Source organism: Opisthocomus hoazin, chromosome Z (genome assembly GCF_030867145.1).
Source record: "Opisthocomus hoazin isolate bOpiHoa1 chromosome Z, bOpiHoa1.hap1, whole genome shotgun sequence".
In the NCBI taxonomy this organism is placed as follows: Eukaryota; Metazoa; Chordata; class Aves; order Opisthocomiformes; family Opisthocomidae; genus Opisthocomus; species Opisthocomus hoazin.
In genome coordinates this window covers 38,715,295-38,735,384 of record NC_134454.1, presented here as the reverse complement: position 1 = coordinate 38,735,384, position 20,090 = coordinate 38,715,295, and the positions used below count along the sequence as shown (strand labels likewise).

General features: G+C 40.9%; 1 protein-coding gene across 1 annotated transcript in view; it reads left to right on the top strand.

Annotated features, from left to right (window-relative positions):
• Positions 1-20,090, top strand: part of NCBP1 (nuclear cap binding protein subunit 1) — a 34,026-nt gene that overhangs the window by 1,948 nt on the left and 11,988 nt on the right. The window contains exons 4-16 of the mRNA XM_075411108.1: positions 546-702; positions 2,642-2,749; positions 3,268-3,389; positions 3,876-3,945; positions 5,490-5,705; positions 6,731-6,828; positions 8,281-8,344; positions 13,696-13,806; positions 15,099-15,163; positions 15,918-15,980; positions 17,275-17,349; positions 18,443-18,546; positions 19,394-19,516. Of these exons, the coding sequence (XP_075267223.1) occupies positions 546-702; positions 2,642-2,749; positions 3,268-3,389; positions 3,876-3,945; positions 5,490-5,705; positions 6,731-6,828; positions 8,281-8,344; positions 13,696-13,806; positions 15,099-15,163; positions 15,918-15,980; positions 17,275-17,349; positions 18,443-18,546; positions 19,394-19,516 (1,376 nt within the window). The remainder of the gene's footprint in view (positions 1-545; positions 703-2,641; positions 2,750-3,267; positions 3,390-3,875; positions 3,946-5,489; positions 5,706-6,730; positions 6,829-8,280; positions 8,345-13,695; positions 13,807-15,098; positions 15,164-15,917; positions 15,981-17,274; positions 17,350-18,442; positions 18,547-19,393; positions 19,517-20,090) is intronic.

Here is a 20,090-nt window from a genome sequence, read left to right as displayed (position 1 = left end):
CCTTACAAGCATACAAATATGATTGAGAGAAATTAATTCTTTGCAGTAGGACCTGGCCTTTGCTATGCTGTGCTTAAAAGTTGCTTTGACTTGAGAGACTTGGAATCAAAATTAGTAGTGCAAAATGTGTATGCCTCTTGTGTAATCTTACTGATGCTGTGTGATAAAATTATTTCTAAATTGTGAACTTAAAGCAGCTTCTTACATCCTTGCATAAATTCTGTCACATTATTTGGCCAAGCCTCTAGAATTAGATATAAATTATATATGATTTATTAGACTCGGCAATTACATATAAATAAAAAGCAAATACCTTAAATGTACTTGAAAGTGGCATCTGTCTTTCTAAATGACTGTAGTTAAAAAAAAAATTGTCTGTAATACATTAACCATGGGACAGAACTGTAAGATCATGCTAGTACTTTTTTCTTATTTCCTCATGAGACAAATTTAACTTACAATAAGCGGATTCTAGGATGCTATGTGGTTGCCAATTGGTACGTGATGAGTAAATGACTAACTCCGTATTTCTTTTTCTGTGTTAGTGCACGTCTGTTACCAGAAAAGCTTACTGTTTACACGACGCTAGTTGGGTTGCTGAATGCCAGGAACTACAATTTTGGTGGGGAATTTGTAGAAGCCATGATTCGTCAGCTTAAAGAATGTCTGAAAGTCAATATGTATAATGAAGCTGTGCATTTAGTAAGTGGGGTTTTGTTTGTTTGGTTTATGTTTTTCCTCGTCCTTTTTCTGTCCTCCTTCCTTTGCCTTTTTGTTCTGTAAGAGCTGGGCCTTTCAGCATGTTTTACAGTCTCTTCTGGCATCAATGTGCAGCACACTGTAGATGTACCAAGGGGAAATGTGTGTTACGTAGGAAGTACTTCTTTCCTCATGGGAGAGAAATCATATTACAGTTGCAAAATTGACTTACAACTGTGTATTTTCTCAGTGACAAATTAATTTGCAGTAAACATAGGTGTGTGTGTCCCACCTGTCTACAGTCAAATGTAAAAGATAGATAAATGACCTGTGCTTTTATTGTGTTCAAATGTGTATGATGTTGTGGCTTCCATGGAGGAAAAAAAAAAAAGAAAATAAAATGAACAGTCTCATTCTTAAAAGCTATATTTGATGGCTTTTATCAGGGCTGTGTTTTCATTATGCTAATGAGGGATGAAGACCAAGCAGGCAGTTTTAAGTGTTGTCTGTCTTTGAAATCATTTGCTCAGCTCTTGCTGCCTATAGATTTTGTCTGCAAAAACGTATTAGGACTTCAGTGGTGTCTGATTTAGAAGCCCAGTGCCAAGCCTCCCAGCTTCTTTCAAAGCCCACTGCTGAAAATCAGGATTCTGGTATTTCAGTGTGTTTTGTCAAGAGACTGTTGTTCAACTATAGGACACTTTTGCTAATAAAATCCTCATTAGAACTCTGAATGTGCTGTCCCTTGTCTTCAGGTTCACCTTCTATGGTCGTGGTTGTATACAAATGACTTGTGAGGGTAACACCAAAGGGAGTGGCAATCTTTCCTCAGCTTTGTCAAAGACTTTTTCAAAGATTTTCAGCAGTGAATATCTGGAAAGTAGGAGTTTGATGCTTTTCTCAGTTGTGTTGCTCTTTGAGTACTGAACTGTCTGCTGAGCCCAAGTTGCTTTTCCAAGACTTCTTCCCGATGATCTGCCTTCAGATCAAAATACCTGTGTTGTTTTTTTGGATGACTTTTTGTGAATGTGCGCTTAAGAGAAAAGGAGCCTTTAAGAACAAGTATGCAAGACTTTAATTGCTAGAATTTCAACCTGTGTTGTCTGCAAAGGTTATGGTGATACTGGGAGAGCTTGGGTCCTACTAGGGCCTAGTTGAAGTCTGAAGGCAAGGTACAAATTAGAGGAGAGACGGGGAAAAAGAAGGAGGAGGGACACAGCACTGTCCCAAATGTTTTCTACTTAAACTGTCATTTCTGTCAGTTTGAAACTAGAGTGCAGCCAAATCAAGGATATATTCCTTCTGTGGAGATTTTTTCGCTTTCCAGGCAAATAAGGCCATTTGATTCCCAGCACTCCATCAGTTTGTCATGTTTCTGAAGCCTGAAAATGCTAGCAGTTTCTATATAGGCTTTCTCTGTGTAACTAGCTGTATTTATGAAAAAATAAGTACAGAAGTTAATCATGTATAAAGGCAACAGATTCAGAACTGCTGTTTTCCTGGTGCACATCTGGACTCATGCAGCAATGGAACAATCCATCTTGAGCTTTTTAGAAGCTTTTTCCTTCTACTTCTGTAATTTTAGTGATCTGATACCATTTACCACAAGGGGTTTTTTTTCTGTAGTATCAGTTTGCGTGTGTTTGAATGCATACTGGTGTTCCCCACCCTTCCTTAATTAGAAATACCCTTGCAATTTTGTTTCAGTGAAACAGACTACAGACATTATAATCAATGATATATTAGACAGCACTGATGGTACTTGTTTTCCAGGGTTGAAAGGTGGGTCTGTACAGTGTGCAGATTTTCTGCCTTCGTAGCACTGAATGAATATTGTACTTTTATTGGCTGATTCTTTTAGTTGTTTAAGTAATGTTTATTTGTTCTTGTGCAGTCAGTTTAAAAAGTATTAATTTAAAAAAATTTTTTTTGTCTTTTTTAGGTTCGTTTTCTGTCTGATCTTGTGAATTGTCATGTAATAGCTGCACCTTCAATGGTTGCTATGTTTGAGAACTTTGTGAGTGTGACACAGGAGGAAGACGTGCCCCAAGTAAGCAAAAGATCTGTAGGCTCCTCTTGTGCTGCTTTCACAATTTTTCTGCATGTGTGCTTAGCACAGGGAAGTTTTAGAGATAGCAAACTAAATGGACTGTCGTGTGTAGTTCCCTTAGCATGAGTAAAATGAGCCTGTGGCAGTTAGAAAATACACGCATACAGTAAGAAGGTATGGTCCTCTGTAGTGAGGTGGCTGAAGTCAATTCATTTTACTTTACTTTGGCAGCTGCACAGGGCTTGTCTTTCTGCTGTATCGATAACCTGCAGAAGGACTGTGAAAGTGGTACCATGTTTTAAGTCTAGTTTTCGTGATTCAAGTTAAAAATGACACATAACAAGCAAGAATGTATTGTTTTTCATGGCTTGCCAATCCAGTCTTTAACTGCTGGTCTTTACACCCTCCCAAAATAATAGTTTTGGTAATGTTTTAATTGAAATTAAAACACGATGTATACACTAAATCTTTTGGAGCCTACTTGTATGCTTAGATTTTGGTACATTTCTTTCTTATAGGTACGATGTGACTGGTATATGTTTGCATTTCTGTCATCTTTGCCTTGGGTTGGAAAGGAGTTATATGAGAAAAAGGATGCTGAAATGGATCGTCTCTTGTCTCAGACAGAAAGCTATTTGAAGTATGTTGTAATCCATTAAAAACACTCTTACTGGTATCTATTCAAGTATGGATTAATAGCTTTGATTATTGCTCACATGAAAGTATACTAGTGTCTTAGGTCTAAACCATTCTGTGGGGAAGAAACCTTGAAAATAGAGTAGGTGGAGAGATGTTTTAATTTGCAAAGTTTTATTGTCCTGTCTAGTTCTAGGGTACGTTGAAGGTCTTGTTCCTCTCGCTGCAGCCGCTGCAATTGCAAGCGTGCTGTGAATACTGGTAGGTTGTTGTGTTGGTGCTCTGCAATGTGGCTGCTTTCTGTCTAGGTTCTTCGAGTTAATGTCAAGATATGATAATGGAGATATTTTAAGTAACCACAAGTCTTCTTTTTGCGTACTGTAGACTTCATCAGCTGAAGTGATCAAATACTAGTACACTCACAATAAGAAAAAAGTTGCTGCCCTAAAATAGCCTTTTAAAGATCACATTTTCTTTCCTGTGTAAACAGGCGCCGCCAGAAGATTCATGTACCCATGCTACAAGTTTGGACTGCTGATAAACCACATCCACAAGAAGAGGTGAGTGGACTCTACACTGCATTCTTTCTGAAAGTTTGGAAAACAGTTTTTTGTTGAGGTATTCTTTTATGGTGAAATTTAAAAGCACCTCTGGAAGTATTAATGCTTCGAATTATCTTCTGTTTGCCATTAATTCTAACAGGTTGTAAATGGGGAATTCTGTTCTAGCTCTTGGGCCTAAATATAAGAGTGGGTAGGAGAGTGTTTTGTTGTTTGCTGACAGGCCTCTGAGGAAGTGTTACAAAGTGAGGAATCATTGTAAATTGTAGTGTTTGCTTTGGTATTGCAGGTACAGGGCCTTTGTGAGAAGCAGTTAAAAGGACCTTTGTGAGAAGCAGAATGTAATTCCTTACTTATCTCTTAATGTTCTCCCTCTGCAAGAAGGAAAGCCCTTTGTAGTGGCTTTGCTTTCTCAGCTCTAGGAAGTGCTAAACGAATATGTAGAAAATGTGTGCAGTAGCTACTGAGCCATCTTTCACAATTAAGCCAAAAATACTGGAGGGGAGAGGTGGCATCTGGCTAGTCTGGAGTGGGATTTGCCTTTCCAGATATTCTTGGGGGTTTTTCTTTCCCCCGAGTTTGAGGACAAACTTAGTTGGAGAGCGAGATCTAAATTGATCTTTTGGGAAGTTTTCGAACCTGGCCCTCTTACATTTTGTTCACTGTTCTGATTAAATCACAGTCTTAACAAATGTCTTTTTAATCATAATTTGGAGAGATAGGCTGTCTGATTAAGATTAATTTGTCACTGTGAGTATTCTGCCTGCCCAATATCTGAATTTCCTTTAGTTCAATAGAAGGAGAGATTAGCAGAGTGTGTTTGAGACCCTGCATTACCCAGGGTATTGCAGACATGACTGTTCACTTCAGGTGCTAGTTGTTAGTAGTTTTGTTCCCATCTTGTAGTGAGATAGTTTCAGTAAATGCAAAGCACTTCCATGTAAAGACAGTTGTGTTCTGTAAGGCCGCAGGCCTCTAGAGTGCTTGGACTGCTTTTAGCAAGAGAGTAATTAAACAAAGCAAGACTAGTGCCAGTTGCATAGGTGTCTGTACCATCTCTCACGGCAGAAGTATTTAATATTTGATAATATTGTGTATGTTTTGAATATGCAGTAGCTGGTAGTTTTGATTGCTCTGGGAACAGCACGGCAGTCCTATGGAAAGTCTTTGCAATTTTAGTGTTGATGTTGTGTCTGTTTTAATACCACTAATGAGCAGTGACTGCAGTAATGTTCACTGCTGTTGTTTTGCTGGCAGATTCAAAGGATGGCTGTCATACTTGGACTCCTGGGCTGCCTGTTGGTGTTTAAAAACCTACCAGCATTTAAATTTTACTTGACACAGTGTTGTGTGGAACTGGGAGCAGCTCTGGCATTCAGACTTCTTACATTATTTCTCAGTTTAGTGAATCAGCGGTTTAAGAAACTATTTGTCTTTTTCTGAATGAAATGCAAATTTAGGAAATATGTTTCTGATAGTTCAGGGAGCTGCCAGCTTTGCTATGAGAGTCAGCACATCTAATGTTTCTCACGTTATTCCTGCAGTATTTAGACTGCCTTTGGTCTCAGATTCAGAAGTTGAAAAAAGACCGTTGGCAAGAACGACACATTCTGAGGCCCTACTTGGCTTTTGACAGCATTCTTTGTGAAGCGCTGCAACACAATCTGCCTCCGTTCACTCCTCCACCTCACACCGAAGATTCGGTGTACCCGATGCCAAGGGTTATTTTTAGGATGTTTGACTACACAGATGACCCTGAGGTAAGTGGTTGCTGTGGGGGACGGTGAGCGGATTTCACAGTTAGGTTCCTGGGGCAGTATTGGTCAAAATGTGATGTCCCCTCTCACAGGATAACAAGTGGTTTGAAGATCAGCAGCAGTTCTGCTTTGGTTCTTCTGCAGAAGTGAACTAAGTGACCAAGTTACTGTACAAAGCAAGTCTGTGAGGAGCAGAATTCAGGGAGTGAGATGTTGTGATGCTTTCATTTAGAATGACAATGTTGACAGAGTTCTATCATGATTCTACTAAAACTACAATCACGGAGTTAGACTTTCCTTCGCTGAAGTTGGTCACTGGAGTCTTTTTCCAGGCTAGGTATTGTAATGTTTAAAGACTGTTGTTTACTCATCTGTTAAAATTTGTTGATGCATGTTATGGAACAAAAGAGTGTTTAATCTGGATGGTTGAAAGATCCATCTATCTCAGCAGTCTGCCTCCAGCGTTGGTGAACAGCAGATATATAGAGATAAGTGTATAGGAGTAAGAAAGGAATACATACTGCTTTCCTCAAGTGCTTTTATACCTCACTTTGCTTTATGTCTGCTGCCTTTTACCTTCATTTATTGGCCTCTGGTTTTTGCAGTGAATGAGACCATGACTGTATTCTTACTACTCTATCCTGGCCATTCCTAGCTTTATTTCTTTGTCATATTCCATCTCAGCTGTGGTTTTTTTTTCCAGGCTGCACAGTGGTAGCCTGCCTGATGGCTCCACAGGGCAAAGGAAGAAGTGGATGCTCCATGAACTTAAAATCGTGTTCTCTAATATTGTTCCCATTTCTTTTTTTAACAATATTAGTATTCATTTCGTTTTAAGCGTTAATCGGAGTTTTGTGTGGAACTGTGTCGCACTCACTTCTCAGTCCTGAAGGATACAGGGCAGCTGAGACCTCACTGTGTTAGGTGAAAGTTGAACTGTTTTTTCCACCTGTAAATATAATGTGTTGCTACCTGTAGTACCGTTGATGAGCAGTGATCTCTCATGAGTCTTAATTCTTTCTCACCAGGGCCCTGTCATGCCTGGCAGCCACTCTGTTGAACGATTTGTAATAGAAGAGAACCTTCACTGCATCATCAAATCCCACTGGAAAGAGAGAAAGACTTGGTAGGAAGAGCTTAGCACTATGGAGCCCTGGTGCTTTTTATACGCTACCATGGCTTCAGTGCCATCAAGGATATGCAGAGTCCTGCACTGGTTAGACAAGAGCTCAAGATCAAACGCTTCCTAGAGCGTTCGATGAAACGTGGTTTACTAGTTTTAACTATAGTAAAATTGTTGCCTGGAATACTGAGGGTCTGTAATATCCAGATAATGGAGAATCTGTATGATCCAGGGAGACAGTGGCTCCTTGGGAAGGGAATTCCTTGATAATATGGGATATGCTGCAAAAGAAATGCAGACATGCCTTATGCTTCATGTGAGCACTGTGGCGAGTGTGGTTGTGTTATGGTTGCTGGAATTTTGAAGCAGCTGTTTTGCTGGGGCGCAGTGAGCCTGGAGCTGGTTCATCTGCAGCTGACTGCGCAGTGGTGTTTGTGAACACAAGTCTGCTTCCTACTCGTCCTGGTTGCATTCTTCTCTTTGGGATTATGTGGCAGAGATAATTGAGCTCGCCCTGGGGAGTCGTTGCAGGGCCAGCAGATTTCCTTAGTTTGAATTCAGCTGTGCCAGAAAGCAGTCAGGGCACTTTTATAGAGTCATAGAGTAGTATTGTAGAATGGTAAGGGTTGGAAGGGACCTTAAAGATCATCTGGTTCCAACCCCCCTGCCATGAGCAGGGACATTTCTGCCTGAGCTATACCTGATGTGGGTGGTTGATAACCGAAATGGTTTGCCAGAGGTAGTTCGCTGTGTCATGCTTCCAAATGAAAACCACCAGACAGTGTATAGTATGCAAAAAATAGGCAGAAACAATGTTTTTGGTGATGGCATGTAATAAAGTTTTTTGGTTGTAGCTGTTTCATTCAGTAGAAACAAGGAATATAGGGTTGCTGTAGTTACTGGGATAGTCTTTGTTAATTCTCAGAGGAAGGTAAAAGGCTAGAGGGAGATACAAGATTTGCCAGTGAGGCAGAAATAAGGCAGTAGCAGTTGTTTGCTTTGTAATGTTAGGTGATAATGACCTGATTAGAAGATGAAGCATTTGAAGCCTGAGACTTTGTTATATAAGCCATTAGCTTAATTGTGCTTTCAAGTTGTTCTGAACATCTGTTGTTTGAGGGTTTTTATTTTGTATATGCATGCCAGAATTACAGATCACTGCAGCTATTTATGCAAAATTATTTTGCATAGCAGTATAGTGTTCAGGTGGTGTAACTACATAGAGATAAAATACGTCAGAACAAATCATAGTTTAGGTGATGCTGGTGTGGTTTTGTGCTGTTTCTTTTTAAGTGTTCTATGGATTGATGGGCAGACTTTTGAAGAATTGTTGATTTGTTCCTGCTGCTTTTCTGTGAACTTTTGCCCAGAACTAAGCATTTTCTGTAACTTTGTAACGTAATCTTGGAATCACTTTCACTGTGTTCTGAACTAAATGTATCTGTGGTTTTGCAGTGCTGCACAGCTGTTGAGCTATCCAGGAAATAACAAGATCCCCTTGAACTACCACATAGTAGAGGTATGGATTTTATAGATAACCTCTGTAGTAGCTCCATCATTTCACAAGTGGCATGTCCCAGTTAGTTCTATGATAGGTCCACTAAATTACAGTTTGATTTAGAAGTCTACCAGAACCTCGTTGAATTCAACCAATGGCTTTTAAATGAGCAGATTATATACAGATGAGTGGTGTTTTTATGCTTTTTTGTTGTCATTTTAACTCTGTGCATGGGAGCTTTGGTCAAGTACCAAGATTTCTTAGTGCGCTAGTCATCCAGGTTGTGGCATTTCTCAAACTCTTAAAGTTATATGTGATGCTTCTAATCTGTCACGCTGTCTGAGAGATGGCTATGTTTGAGTTGCTTTTAGTTTAAAAACAATGAATTAAAATGTAAGAGGAAATAGACACAAAGTGAAATAGGAGAAACTCCATTTAAACATATTAAAAATATTTTTCTTACTGTGAAGGTGATTAAACACTGAAAGGGTTTGCCCAGAGGAGTTATGGAGTGTCTGCCCTTAGAGAAGTTCAGAACCTAACAGGACACAGTCCTGAGCAACTTGCTTTAGGTGACCCTGCCTTATGCAGGGAGCTTTTGCCTAGACGATTTCCAGCTGGACTCAACAGTTCTGTGTGATTTTATGTTTGGATAGAATCATAGAATCATAGAAAGTTTTGGGTCAGAAGGGACCCCTAGAGGTCATCTAGTCCAACCGCGCTGCAGCAAGCAGGGACACCACTACCTAGATCAGGTTGCTCAGAGCCCTGTCCAACCTGGTCTTGAATGTTTTCAGGGATGGGGCCTCCACTACCCCTCTGGGTAACCCGTTCCAGTGTTTCACCACCCTCATTGTAAAGAACTTCTTCCTTATATCCAGCCTAAACCTATCCTGTTTTAGTTTAAAACCATTACCCCTTGTCCTGTCACTGCTGTCTCTACTGAAAAGATTGTCCCCATCTTTCCTGTAGGCTCCCTTTAAGTACTGAAAGGCTGCAATCAGGTCTCCCCGCAGCCTTCTCTTGTCCAGGCTGAACAACGCCAACTCTCAGCCTGTCCTCATAGGAGAGGTGCTCCAGCCCTCGGATCATTTTTGTAGCCCTCCTTTGGACCCGCTCCAACAGTTCCATGTCCTTCTTGTGCTGAGGGCTCCAGAGCTGAACGTAGTACTCCAGGTGAGGTCTCACCAGAGCAGAGTAGAGGGGCAGAATCACCTCTCTGGACCTGCTGGCCATGCTTCTCTTGATGCAGCCCAGGACACGGTTGGCCCTCTGGGCTGCCAGCGCACATTGCCGGCTCATGTCCAGCCTTTCGTCTATCAGTACCCCCAAGTCCGTCTCAGCAGAGCCGCTCTCGATCCTTTCATCCCCCAGCCTGTATTGATAGCGGGGATTACCCCGACCCAGGTGTAGGACCTTGCACTTGGCCGTGTTGAACCTCGTGAGGTTCACACAGGCCCACCTCTCCAGCTTGTCCAGGTCCCTCTGGATGGCATCCCGTCCTTCTGGTGTATCAACCGTACCACTCAGCTTGATGTCTTCTGCAAACTTGCTGAGGGTGCACTCAATGTCGCTGTCCATGTCATTGACACCGGTCCCAGTATGGACCCCTGAGGGACTCCACTCGTCACTGGTCTCCATCCGGACATTGAGCCGTTGACCACTACCCTTTGGTTGCTACCATCCAACCAATTCCTTATCCACTGACCGGTCCACCCATCAAATCCATGGCTCTCCAATTTAGAGAGAAGGATGTTGTGGGGGGCCGCATCAAAGGGTTTACAAAAATCCAGATAGATGACTTCTATTGGTTTTCCCTTGTCAACCCTTGTTGTTACACCATCATAGAAAGCCACTAGGTTGGTGAGGCAGGACTTGCCCTTGGTGAAGCCATGCTGGGTGTCTCGAATCACCTCCCTGGCTTTCATGTGCCTTAGCATATCTTCTAGGAGGATCTGTCCCATGATATTCCCAGGCACAGAGGTGAGGCTGACAGGTCGGTAGTTCCCAGGGTCTTCCTTTCTACCCTTTTTGAAAAGGAGCACAATGTTTCCTTTTTCCAGTCACTGGGGACTTCCCCTGACTGCCATGACTTTTCAAATATCATGGAGAGTGGCTTGGCAACTACGTCAGCCAGTTCCCTCAGGACTCTGGGATGCATCTCATCAGATCCCATGGAATTCTGTACGTTTAGGTTCCTCAGGAGGTCCTGAGCCTGGTCTTCAGTTACAGCTGGAGGGATTTTACCCTCCTGGTCTCCTTCATGCCATCCATCGACTTGGGAGGGGTGAGGAGAGAGGTTGCCAGTGAAGACTGAGGCAAAAAAGTTGTTGAGTACCTCAGCTTTCTCCTCCTCTGCTGTTACCAGTTTGCCAGTCTCGCTCATGAGCGGGAGTATGCTTTCTTTGACCATCTTTTTCCAGCTGACATACCTGTAGAAGCCCTTCTTGTTATTTTTCACATCCCTTGCCAAGTTCAGCTCCAGCTGTGCCTTGGCCTTCCTGACCTCATCCCTACATAACGGGGCAGCTTCCGTATACTCTTCCCAGGAAGCCAGTCCCTGCTTCCACTGCCTGTGCAGTTCCCTCTTCTTCCTTAGTTTGACCAGCATCTCTTGCCTCAGCCTTGCTGGTCTCTTCCCTTCTCTGCCCGACTTCTTACGCTTGGGGATCAAGAGCTCTTGCGCTCTGTGGAATACATCCTTAAAGACCTGCCAGCTCTGTTCTGTTCCCCTGTCCCTGAGGACCGTTTCCCAGGGAGTCCTTTGACTATCTATCTCCTTGAAGAGCTGGAAATTTGCCCTCCTAAAATTTAGGGTCCTGACTATGCTCTTTGTTATTCCCATTTCCCTCAGTAGCATTAGTTCCACCAGCGCGTGGTCACTGCAGCCCAGGCTGCCTCTGATCTTGACATCCCCAACGAACTCGCTTGCATTGGTGACCACCAGGTCTAGTATTGCATCCCCTCAGGTAGGGGTGCTTATTACCTGGCTTAAGAAGTTGTCCTCAATGCATTCTAGGAACCTGCTGGATTGCCTGCAGGTTGCTGTGTTGCTTTTCCAGCAGATGTCGGGGTAGTTGAAGTCCCCCAGTAGGATGAGAGCCTAATAGGTTCTAAAGGGTTTTGTTCTAATAGCCCTGAAAAGAACTTGCAGTGAAATAGTGGTGTTTCCTCCAGAGCATCCTCCATATTAGAGAACTTTAACAGTAATGTGTATCAGAAGAGCAGCTTAGGTTTTCTTCTGCTGCCTCTGTTCAAGGGTCTTTTTTCAAGATACAGAACTGTATAAAACTTCATTCATTGCCATCAAAAGTTGAAAGGGATCAAGAGATTTCAGTAATAATGGCAACCTGTCATGTGAAGGCTTTATGAAGAGGTAACTGTAAGTAGGAGTTTCAGAGCTAATTATGACAAGAAATAATCTTACGTGGAAGATTAATCTTAATAAAAGTGGGATTGAGAATTCCTCTTGGCAGCAAAATGCCAAATATTCTGAATGCTAAGTAATGTAAAGTTACATTATTTTTGGTCAGCTTGTTCTTTTTGTATTCTGAATTCAGAACAGAAGAATCATAAAATTAACAAAAATTTTCTGCCTTAAAATCGGAATATCTTCGGTGGTCTTATCTTTCATATCTTCAGGTGCTGTATATGGCTGTGTGCTTTATGCTCAGCTGTACATTAGTGCCAACAAATAGTTACTGCAATTCCCAATGAAATAAGTTGCCTAAACGCCTTGGAAACTCTTTTATTCAGAAACTTGTAGGATGTGAAAATAGCAGAGGTTTGCGTAGATGAAATTACTGGAAAGACATGCAAGGTTGATGTACAAATTCTTTGATTATTACTGTAATAATTTAATTTTTCTTGCAATTTTGAATTAGAGTATTAACTTCATTACTTGTCTGTAACTGCCTACTTTTAGTGACGCTCCAGCATTTTTAAGGCTTAGCATGCTTTTTTCAGGCTTCTGTTCATGCTTCTTACTACTGCTCCCTTGTAAGGTCTCTCTTAACAGTCAAGTTGGTGATATGTTGCTTTCAACAACCGCTTAACACTTTAATCTGTGAAATTTCACTATTTTTTCCGTAAGTCTCAGAACTGTAGAGATAATGTGGTCTGACAAAGGAAAGTGTTATTTAAGGTTCAGAACATAAGAGTTAGGCAGAAGCAGTGTAGCCTGAAAGTGGTTGTCAGTACCATCCCACAAGGATGCCTACTTTTGAGGTCCCTGAGGCTCCACATCATAGTTTGTCAAGCCGAGCACAGAATGCTCCATGATACCTGAAACCTATGCAAAACACTGAAACATAGCACCTTTGTCTCAGGAGCTTCTTGCAGTCACGTATGTGGACATTTCTGGTATCTGTGAACAGAGAATGTCTGGGCAATGTCATTGGGTTGTTGCCCTGTTGTGCTCCTACAGCTTTTGGTACAACTTACGCTGGACAGAGTTGGGACATTCACATCATCAGTGTCCTGATCTTTCTTGAGTCCTTGTTGTTTTCACAAAGTATGGTATGCCAGCTTGAAACACTTAGTCTGAATGTTTGATAATGAACGTGTGATGAATATCACAAATACAGTTTTATGCAGTATCTCAAATAGATAATGACTGCTTATCCAGCTGTTATTTCCTGTCTTGAGAAAAGGAGCAGTTTTCTACCTAACAGGGTCCCCCTGCCTTTTTGCCCTATCTATCTTATAAGTATGTCCAACAACTCCTTACAGTCTCTTCATGCTTTTAAGTCCTTTGTTCGAATAACAAGTTCATGATTGTTTTCAGTTTTCTTAGAAGGATCTGGTACCAAGGAGTGCTGAGTATATATTTTTGTTGCATGAAATACTGGCTGTAATTTTCAGTTGAAAGTCATGGCTTTATTTGTGTAAGGTTTTGTATAGGAGAGAAGACAACACAATGGAAAAAATGTTGATGTAATTTTAATGCAAATAGTCTTTCACACTAAATTCTTAGACTTCATTACTATGTTTAATGTTTATATTTATTATTTAACAGGATCAGATGATTTGTGCTCTTCTCAGGTCATGTGGTAGCACTGCAGTAGGTCATACTATAACTGTGTCCATTTTTACAGTCACATGGTGTATGTGCTAGACATAACAGATGTGTAATGCTGGTGTGTTAGTGTGAAATGATGAGGGCAGTTAGTGGACTATATTAGTGCAGGGTACCATTACCACTACTGTTGTAAGTTTCTCTCTCTTTTTCCCAGAAAACACATTTGACAGAATAATATGGGCCTTATTGGGCATGTAATGGTTTAAGATTGGTGGCCCGCTATTGCGAAGCTGAGGGTTGTGCAGGCCATGTTGGACTGTGCTCTGATTCTGTGCCTTCCTCTCCTACACAGGTAATATTTGCTGAATTGTTTCAACTTCCATCTCCACCGCACATTGAAGTCATGTACACAACACTTCTGATTGAACTGTGCAAACTTCAGCCTGGCTCTTTACCACAAGTTGTATCCTTTTTGCACTTCTGGAGAGCATTTATAAAATGCACTCTTCATTTTTTTTGTTCTGTGGATGCTGGGATAGCAATAAATACTGGCAGTATTAATATTTTACAGCAGCTGCATGAAACTTTGCCTGTAACACTCACCTGAAAGTACAGCACAGCCCAGTTAGCACAGATCTGGATTTACCAAGTGGGCAAGACTCTGGTTTTCTGGACAGTGTTCTGATGCTTCATGTTCTGGTGCTTTGTCTGACCTTCCCAAGAGGTGCTGTCTTAGTAACGGGATAAAATACAATAGTCCTCTGTGTCATTGCAGCCTCTTAAGGTTTGCACAGTGTGTGGCATGGTCACAGACACATTAAAGGCTGAAAAGGAAAGGAAGTGACAGACAATCTTTGGTTCTAACAGCTGTGTGAGTGCAGCTACTCTTTTTTTATTATTGCTTTTATTTTTATTAGTAGGAAGTGTAGCAGATGATTTGAAGGAACTTGCCTGAGTTCCCACTCAGTACTCCCACTAGGAGCATTGAAAAGGTCAATAATCATCTGTCAGCTCAGACCAGGTTGGCTAAATGCTGAGGAAGGATATCCAGCTAATTCTGGATATTACATTGCTCCTGCTTTGCTGCCATTTTAGATCGTGTTAGATCATCATTTTAGATCAAGGTACAGACTCTGAGAATGGAGGATGGCTAACAGATGTCTGTCTGCTGGTAATTTCATGCCCAAATTTTCATTCTACTTGATGACACCACTCACTGTTTGCAAATCACGTAATCTCAATGATCAGAGCTATTTCTAGAACTGGGCAGACATCCATGCAGATAACTTTTAATGTTAATAGGGACACCATAAGAACGATGAAGCCCTTGTTGGATAAGGTCAGTGTAGACATACTTTCTGAAGCCTTCAGTCATGATCAAAGATTGTTTGTGGATAAGCATTGGCAGCAGCCCATGAAACCAGACTGGTGAGATTGCAGAAGTACTCAATGAGGAGGCTGGTGTCTGTTCATATCAGTGCAGGTTTGCTTGTTGTATGATGTGAATTCTGGCTTTTATGGAAGAACCCAACAGTCTCATTGCAATAATGGAAGAAAAACAGACTGGGACTGGAGGGCAGAACTCACTATATGTTTCATTTTTTCCACTGTGCACTTACTGTGATATACCTGGTTTTGGAGTAGACCCAGGGAGTTTTCAGTACAAAAAGTTGATGACTTTCCATTCAAAAACTGAAAGGAAAAACATCTGACTTATCTAGTGCTTTTCTGTTAACCTTAATTAGAAACTTTCAGCTTGCACAAGCCACAGAAATGCTCTACATGCGTTTGGATACAATGAATACAACATGTGTGGACAGGTAAATGTGTTTCGGAGACGATGGAAAACATTCCTCAATATCCAATGTACAGGAAAAATTAAGAGACTGTGGAAAGAGTAGTCAGAAGTCCTTGTTAGAACTTCTTGGTGCTATTCAAAATGTTTTTTGGGCTCTGGCTTTGAGCAATCTGAAGAGAAGGTAGATGACTGACGGCTCGCCTCTTCTTCCCAGAAGCACTGCCCCGGAGGTCACAAATCTAGCTGTCTGTACAGGACACTTATGTTTGGTGACAAATTTTCTGTGTTCAAAGCTGTTCATAGTTGCATAGTACTGTGTTATCTAGTACTATGCCTGCTCCCTAGTGGTCTAGGAGGCGAGCTGGAAGCGGAATTAATGGTGTATGTGCCACCCAGAGCAGCAGAGTGGTGGTGATTTTGCCCTTTGAGTGAAGTCTGCATCGTGTAGGAGAGCTGTTAATTACTCATGAAAAATGAGAAAGTTGCATATTCACAGTAAGTTTACATTTTAATTGTTAGTTTAGTAGGTCATCTCTTCATATGAAACAACAGAACGTGACAGGCTGGCTCATTGTCCATAAAAGCTTCTTTATGACTCTCTGCACTCAGTCTTTTGTATCTGTCAACATAAATGCCTGTTGAACGCTGTAATGGCATTACATTGTAAGAGTTTAGGCTTGCTTTTGAAAAGTAGAATGTATTTATAAGAAAATCTCACCTGAAAGTTTTCCTGCGCTTCTGGCATTTAATGGAGCTTTCTTTTTCTTTTAATAAAGATTTATTAACTGGTTTTCTCACCACTTGAGCAACTTTCAGTTCCGTTGGAGCTGGGAAGATTGGTAAGTTTCGCTTCTTTTGATTCAAACCTGATATTGTAAAAACCTTAAAATTTCAAACTTACCCAGAAAACGTCACAGCATAGTGGCCCTCTTAATTCCTTTCTCCCATCTCTTCAGAGATCTTAATCTGTTCACCACCACTCAGTAGCAGATTATCTTTATAATCTCTTTAGTCACTGTATTGTCCCTGGTGAAATTTGTGTTAAATCGCAAGCCAGTGTAAGCGTTCCCTAAACAGGGGAAGTAGGAACGTGATTTCTTTAATTTGTTCTGCACCCTCTGTCAGTTGCCAGCAATTTTGTCAAAATGACTTCTCAGTTTACTTTTAATGGTTTGTCCTGACTCTTCGTAACCTGTATTCATTCTGTAATCTTGCCCTTTGTCCTACTCTAAACCGTTCATTATAACCTCTATCCTTGAGACCTTGTGATTGGTTTCCCTCCTGTCAAATCCTAGCGCCTGAGGTTTAGAGCTGGCCCTGCCATCCATTCTTACTATGCCAAATCTTGAACTCACATCTCTAGCAGGAGCTCACTGGACTCCATCAATGTCTAACTGCAGGTTCCCCTGAACTTCCCATTCCAGGCACCCGTGTAGCAAGAGAGGTCACCTCAGAGTTAAGTCCTTCCTACAGTAACTTCCATAGCCTGCAACCATACATGCTTTCCAAAACTGATCTGCCCAAGTGCCCTTGTGGAGAGGGGTGCAGCCCTTCTTGTCATACGTTTTTGTGGCTCAAATTTCTTGTGTTGTCCTTACATGGAGTTAAGTGCTTGCTGGCTATCCTAGTATACATCCAGGTTGATTTTTCTTTGCCTGGATGTTCCTTGATGGCACTACTTCTGTGGGTTTCTCTCACAAGCTGCCATTTTTCACAAATCTCACAAGTGACTGTGTTTGAGACTGTTCTTTGTCTGAAATGTGTTTGAAAACAGCCAGAAGTTCAAAAATTCCTGTGAGGGAGGAACAGACTATGAAATCACACAAGGTTCCTTTCTTAAGGAAAGGGAAAACCTGCTAACCGTAAGCACAAATTATTTTTAATCTGATGGGGGAAGGGAAGCTGCTTGAAAATATATCACCCAGAGATGAGATTCCGAGAATGGTAATGGCCAATAAGGAAATAGTGATAAACTTACCTCATTGTCTTAAAATTGCCTGCACTGTAAAACTAGGTGTCAAGCACTCCAGTTGTACTTAGACCAGGATTGCCTTGTATCTATTATTCCGAGCCAAGAAGGGACTAAAGCACAAATTCTTTTCCTAAAAGCTATTGCATTCTGTCCTTTGATAGGTCAGACTGTCTTACTCAGGACCTTGAAAAGCCCAAACCCAAATTTGTGAGAGAAGTTTTGGAAAAATGTATGCGGTAAGTAAGATCTTTTGATAGTTGCATTCAAAGCAAAGTTTGATCTTTGCTTCTGGATACTGTCAGATTGCTTTTAACTTGACTGTTGTCTTATGCATGTCTGTTCATAGAATTCAGTTTCAGTTAAGAGATGAGTATGTTGTTTGTATGATTTTAATCTGGTTTATGTGCTGTAGGACACTTAAGACACTACTTTAGAGAAAGGGAGAAACAGGTGGAGCAGATGGTAGGGAGCTATCTATCCCAGGTATGCACACCTGTAATTACAAAAAGACATGCTTTACCATAGGCACGGCAATAAATAGAATTTTGCCAATATTCCTGGAAAGTATTCAGCATTCAGAGAAACAGGGGGAACTGATCATTAGTTATGCTAAAAACTGAGAATCTGATCTTGATTCTTCTAGGTGCCTCTGATGTTCATTGACCTTAAAACAAACAGACCACCAACACTCCAAACAAACAACTGAAAACCCCAAACCCAACAACAAGAGTACACAATCAGGGCTGGACTTAAAAGTGTTGAAATAGAGGGATACAGGAGAGGGAAAGAGCAAAGTGTTCAAAAAGCCTATGTTATTCAGCATCCCACGTGAAAACATTCATCTGGTTTGGGGTGAATTCAGTGTGAAAGTATTGTGGTGCAAAACTAATGCAATTTTTCTGTGGCACTCTTCCATTTCACTGAAAATGGGTAGCAAAATTAAGCTTTTGTGGAAGAGAAATAAACTGGAAAGTAAAATGAAAACATCAAGTGTAATATCTTTTTTTTCCTGCATTGAATACCAACTTCTTACTAGTTTTCTGCAGCACATCTTAGGCTTTTGCATGAAACATTCTACCAGGCAGACTAATTAGTTGTATGAGAAGGAAACTCTAGCATCAAGCAGTTCAAATAGAAAGCATCTACTAGTAGATTTTGTTTACTTACCTCATACTACCCAGCAGAAACTACCATGCTGTTGTATAAACATCCTGATTTTTGTTCTGTGTACGTTAAATACAGGAAAACCATTAGAAAGCAGTCACGTTAGAATTAGCCCTGGTGTTATTCCCATTTTAATTCTACTGCTGTGAAACTTGTTACTTCCAGACTCTCCTACCATCAGCGAATAATAGACATTGTTCCTGCAAGTTTTTCCGTCCTCAGTCCTGCTAATCCAGTGTGCATTTACAAATATGGAGATGAAAGTAACAGTAAGTATTAAAGTTACTGATGGGTGAAGTTGAAGAAAGTAGTATTTGAGAGCAAGGGAGCACACTAGATTGATTTTAATATCAGTTGTCTTTGTAAAGAGGAATACGGCTGAAATAAATACGCATGATTTTCATATGGGTAAATAATGCTTCATGTGAGCAATTAATGTATATGAAGTCTGGATCTCTGTAATGCAGTCCTCTTTGTTACTTCATGAAGAAAAGAAAATACAGATAGATAAAGTTACTCTAGCTAAGGTGGTTGTGGTGTTGTGTGGCATTGTTTGCCAGAAGTCTAAAATTGGAAAATTCATCCATTTCCCCTGTTTGGACACAATACTATGCAAAAGTCAGCATATGAAGTGATAATGTGGGTTTATTTTTTGAACTTCGTGAAACCGCAGAAGATTTAACCAGTAAACTTGGTTTAATGAAGCATAGGCAGGCAGTAGATGATGTGAAGATTGAGGCAGAGATAGCTTATTTTTCCTTGTATTACTCAGTGTAAAGGCAATCCTAAGCATGAAAGTGTTATCATCAAATATACAGTGAGGAAAAACAATAAAGTATTGTATTTTTAGGAAACTGGTGGAAGTGAAGTAGAGCTTTAAACAGGAGAGCGATTACCTGATCTCAGCTCTAAAGGTTCTACTGAAGGTTTTTAATTTAACGTGAAGACCAGAAAACACATTGAGCGGTTTTGTGGAACAGTGATGTGGACAATGATGTTGGCAACAGCTAGTTTTAGGTGTAGCTGTGAAGGGTACTGGTTTCTCTGAGAGGCAAACTGAGGTGAAAAATACTTCCTTGCCTTCTACATGTTTTTGACCTCTTTGCTTTTGTTTAGGGTCTCTTCCTGGATATACTGTGGCACTCTGTTTAACGATTGCAATTAAAAATAAGGCCAGTAATGATGAAATCTTCAGCATTTTAAAAGATGTGCCTAATCCAAACCAGGATGATGATGATGGTAAGATATATGCTATTAGGCTTTGATGGGCTGTAATATCTTTCGTGCGTAGACTTATCTGCCTTCCTTTTGAGCTATGGGTGTGTGGTTAACAGAACTGTATGCTTTTCCTTCTACTAGTTGGTTTCAGTTTATTGGTAAATAGAAATAATACACCATTGTTAGGGTTTGTTGTAAACATCTTGCATGCAGAGGCAGGCCTGTTTTTCTTAACAGAGGTAACCTCGGGCTTGAAATGTGTTTTCTTGTCGTCATTGACAGAGGTAGCGTGAAGGAATTTAACAATTCCTTTGACTTAGCAACAAAGTGCAGTTTATGCTGTTATCCTCACCCCAGAGATTCAGTGCATGTGCCCTGTCTGAGAGCTTCCCTCCCCTCAGTGCAGTCCCAGATAGCCAGCATGCTGGCTGTAGTCTTCCATAGATACGAACTCACATTTGGACTCACTTGCATTCTTTTTAGCTTCACAGCCACAGACAGCATTGATTCCTGAAGCCGGTGTGTTTTAGGGGTTGAGAAGGAGCGCAAGACAGAGAATTGAGAAGTGATCTTGTCAGTGGAGACAGCTTCAATA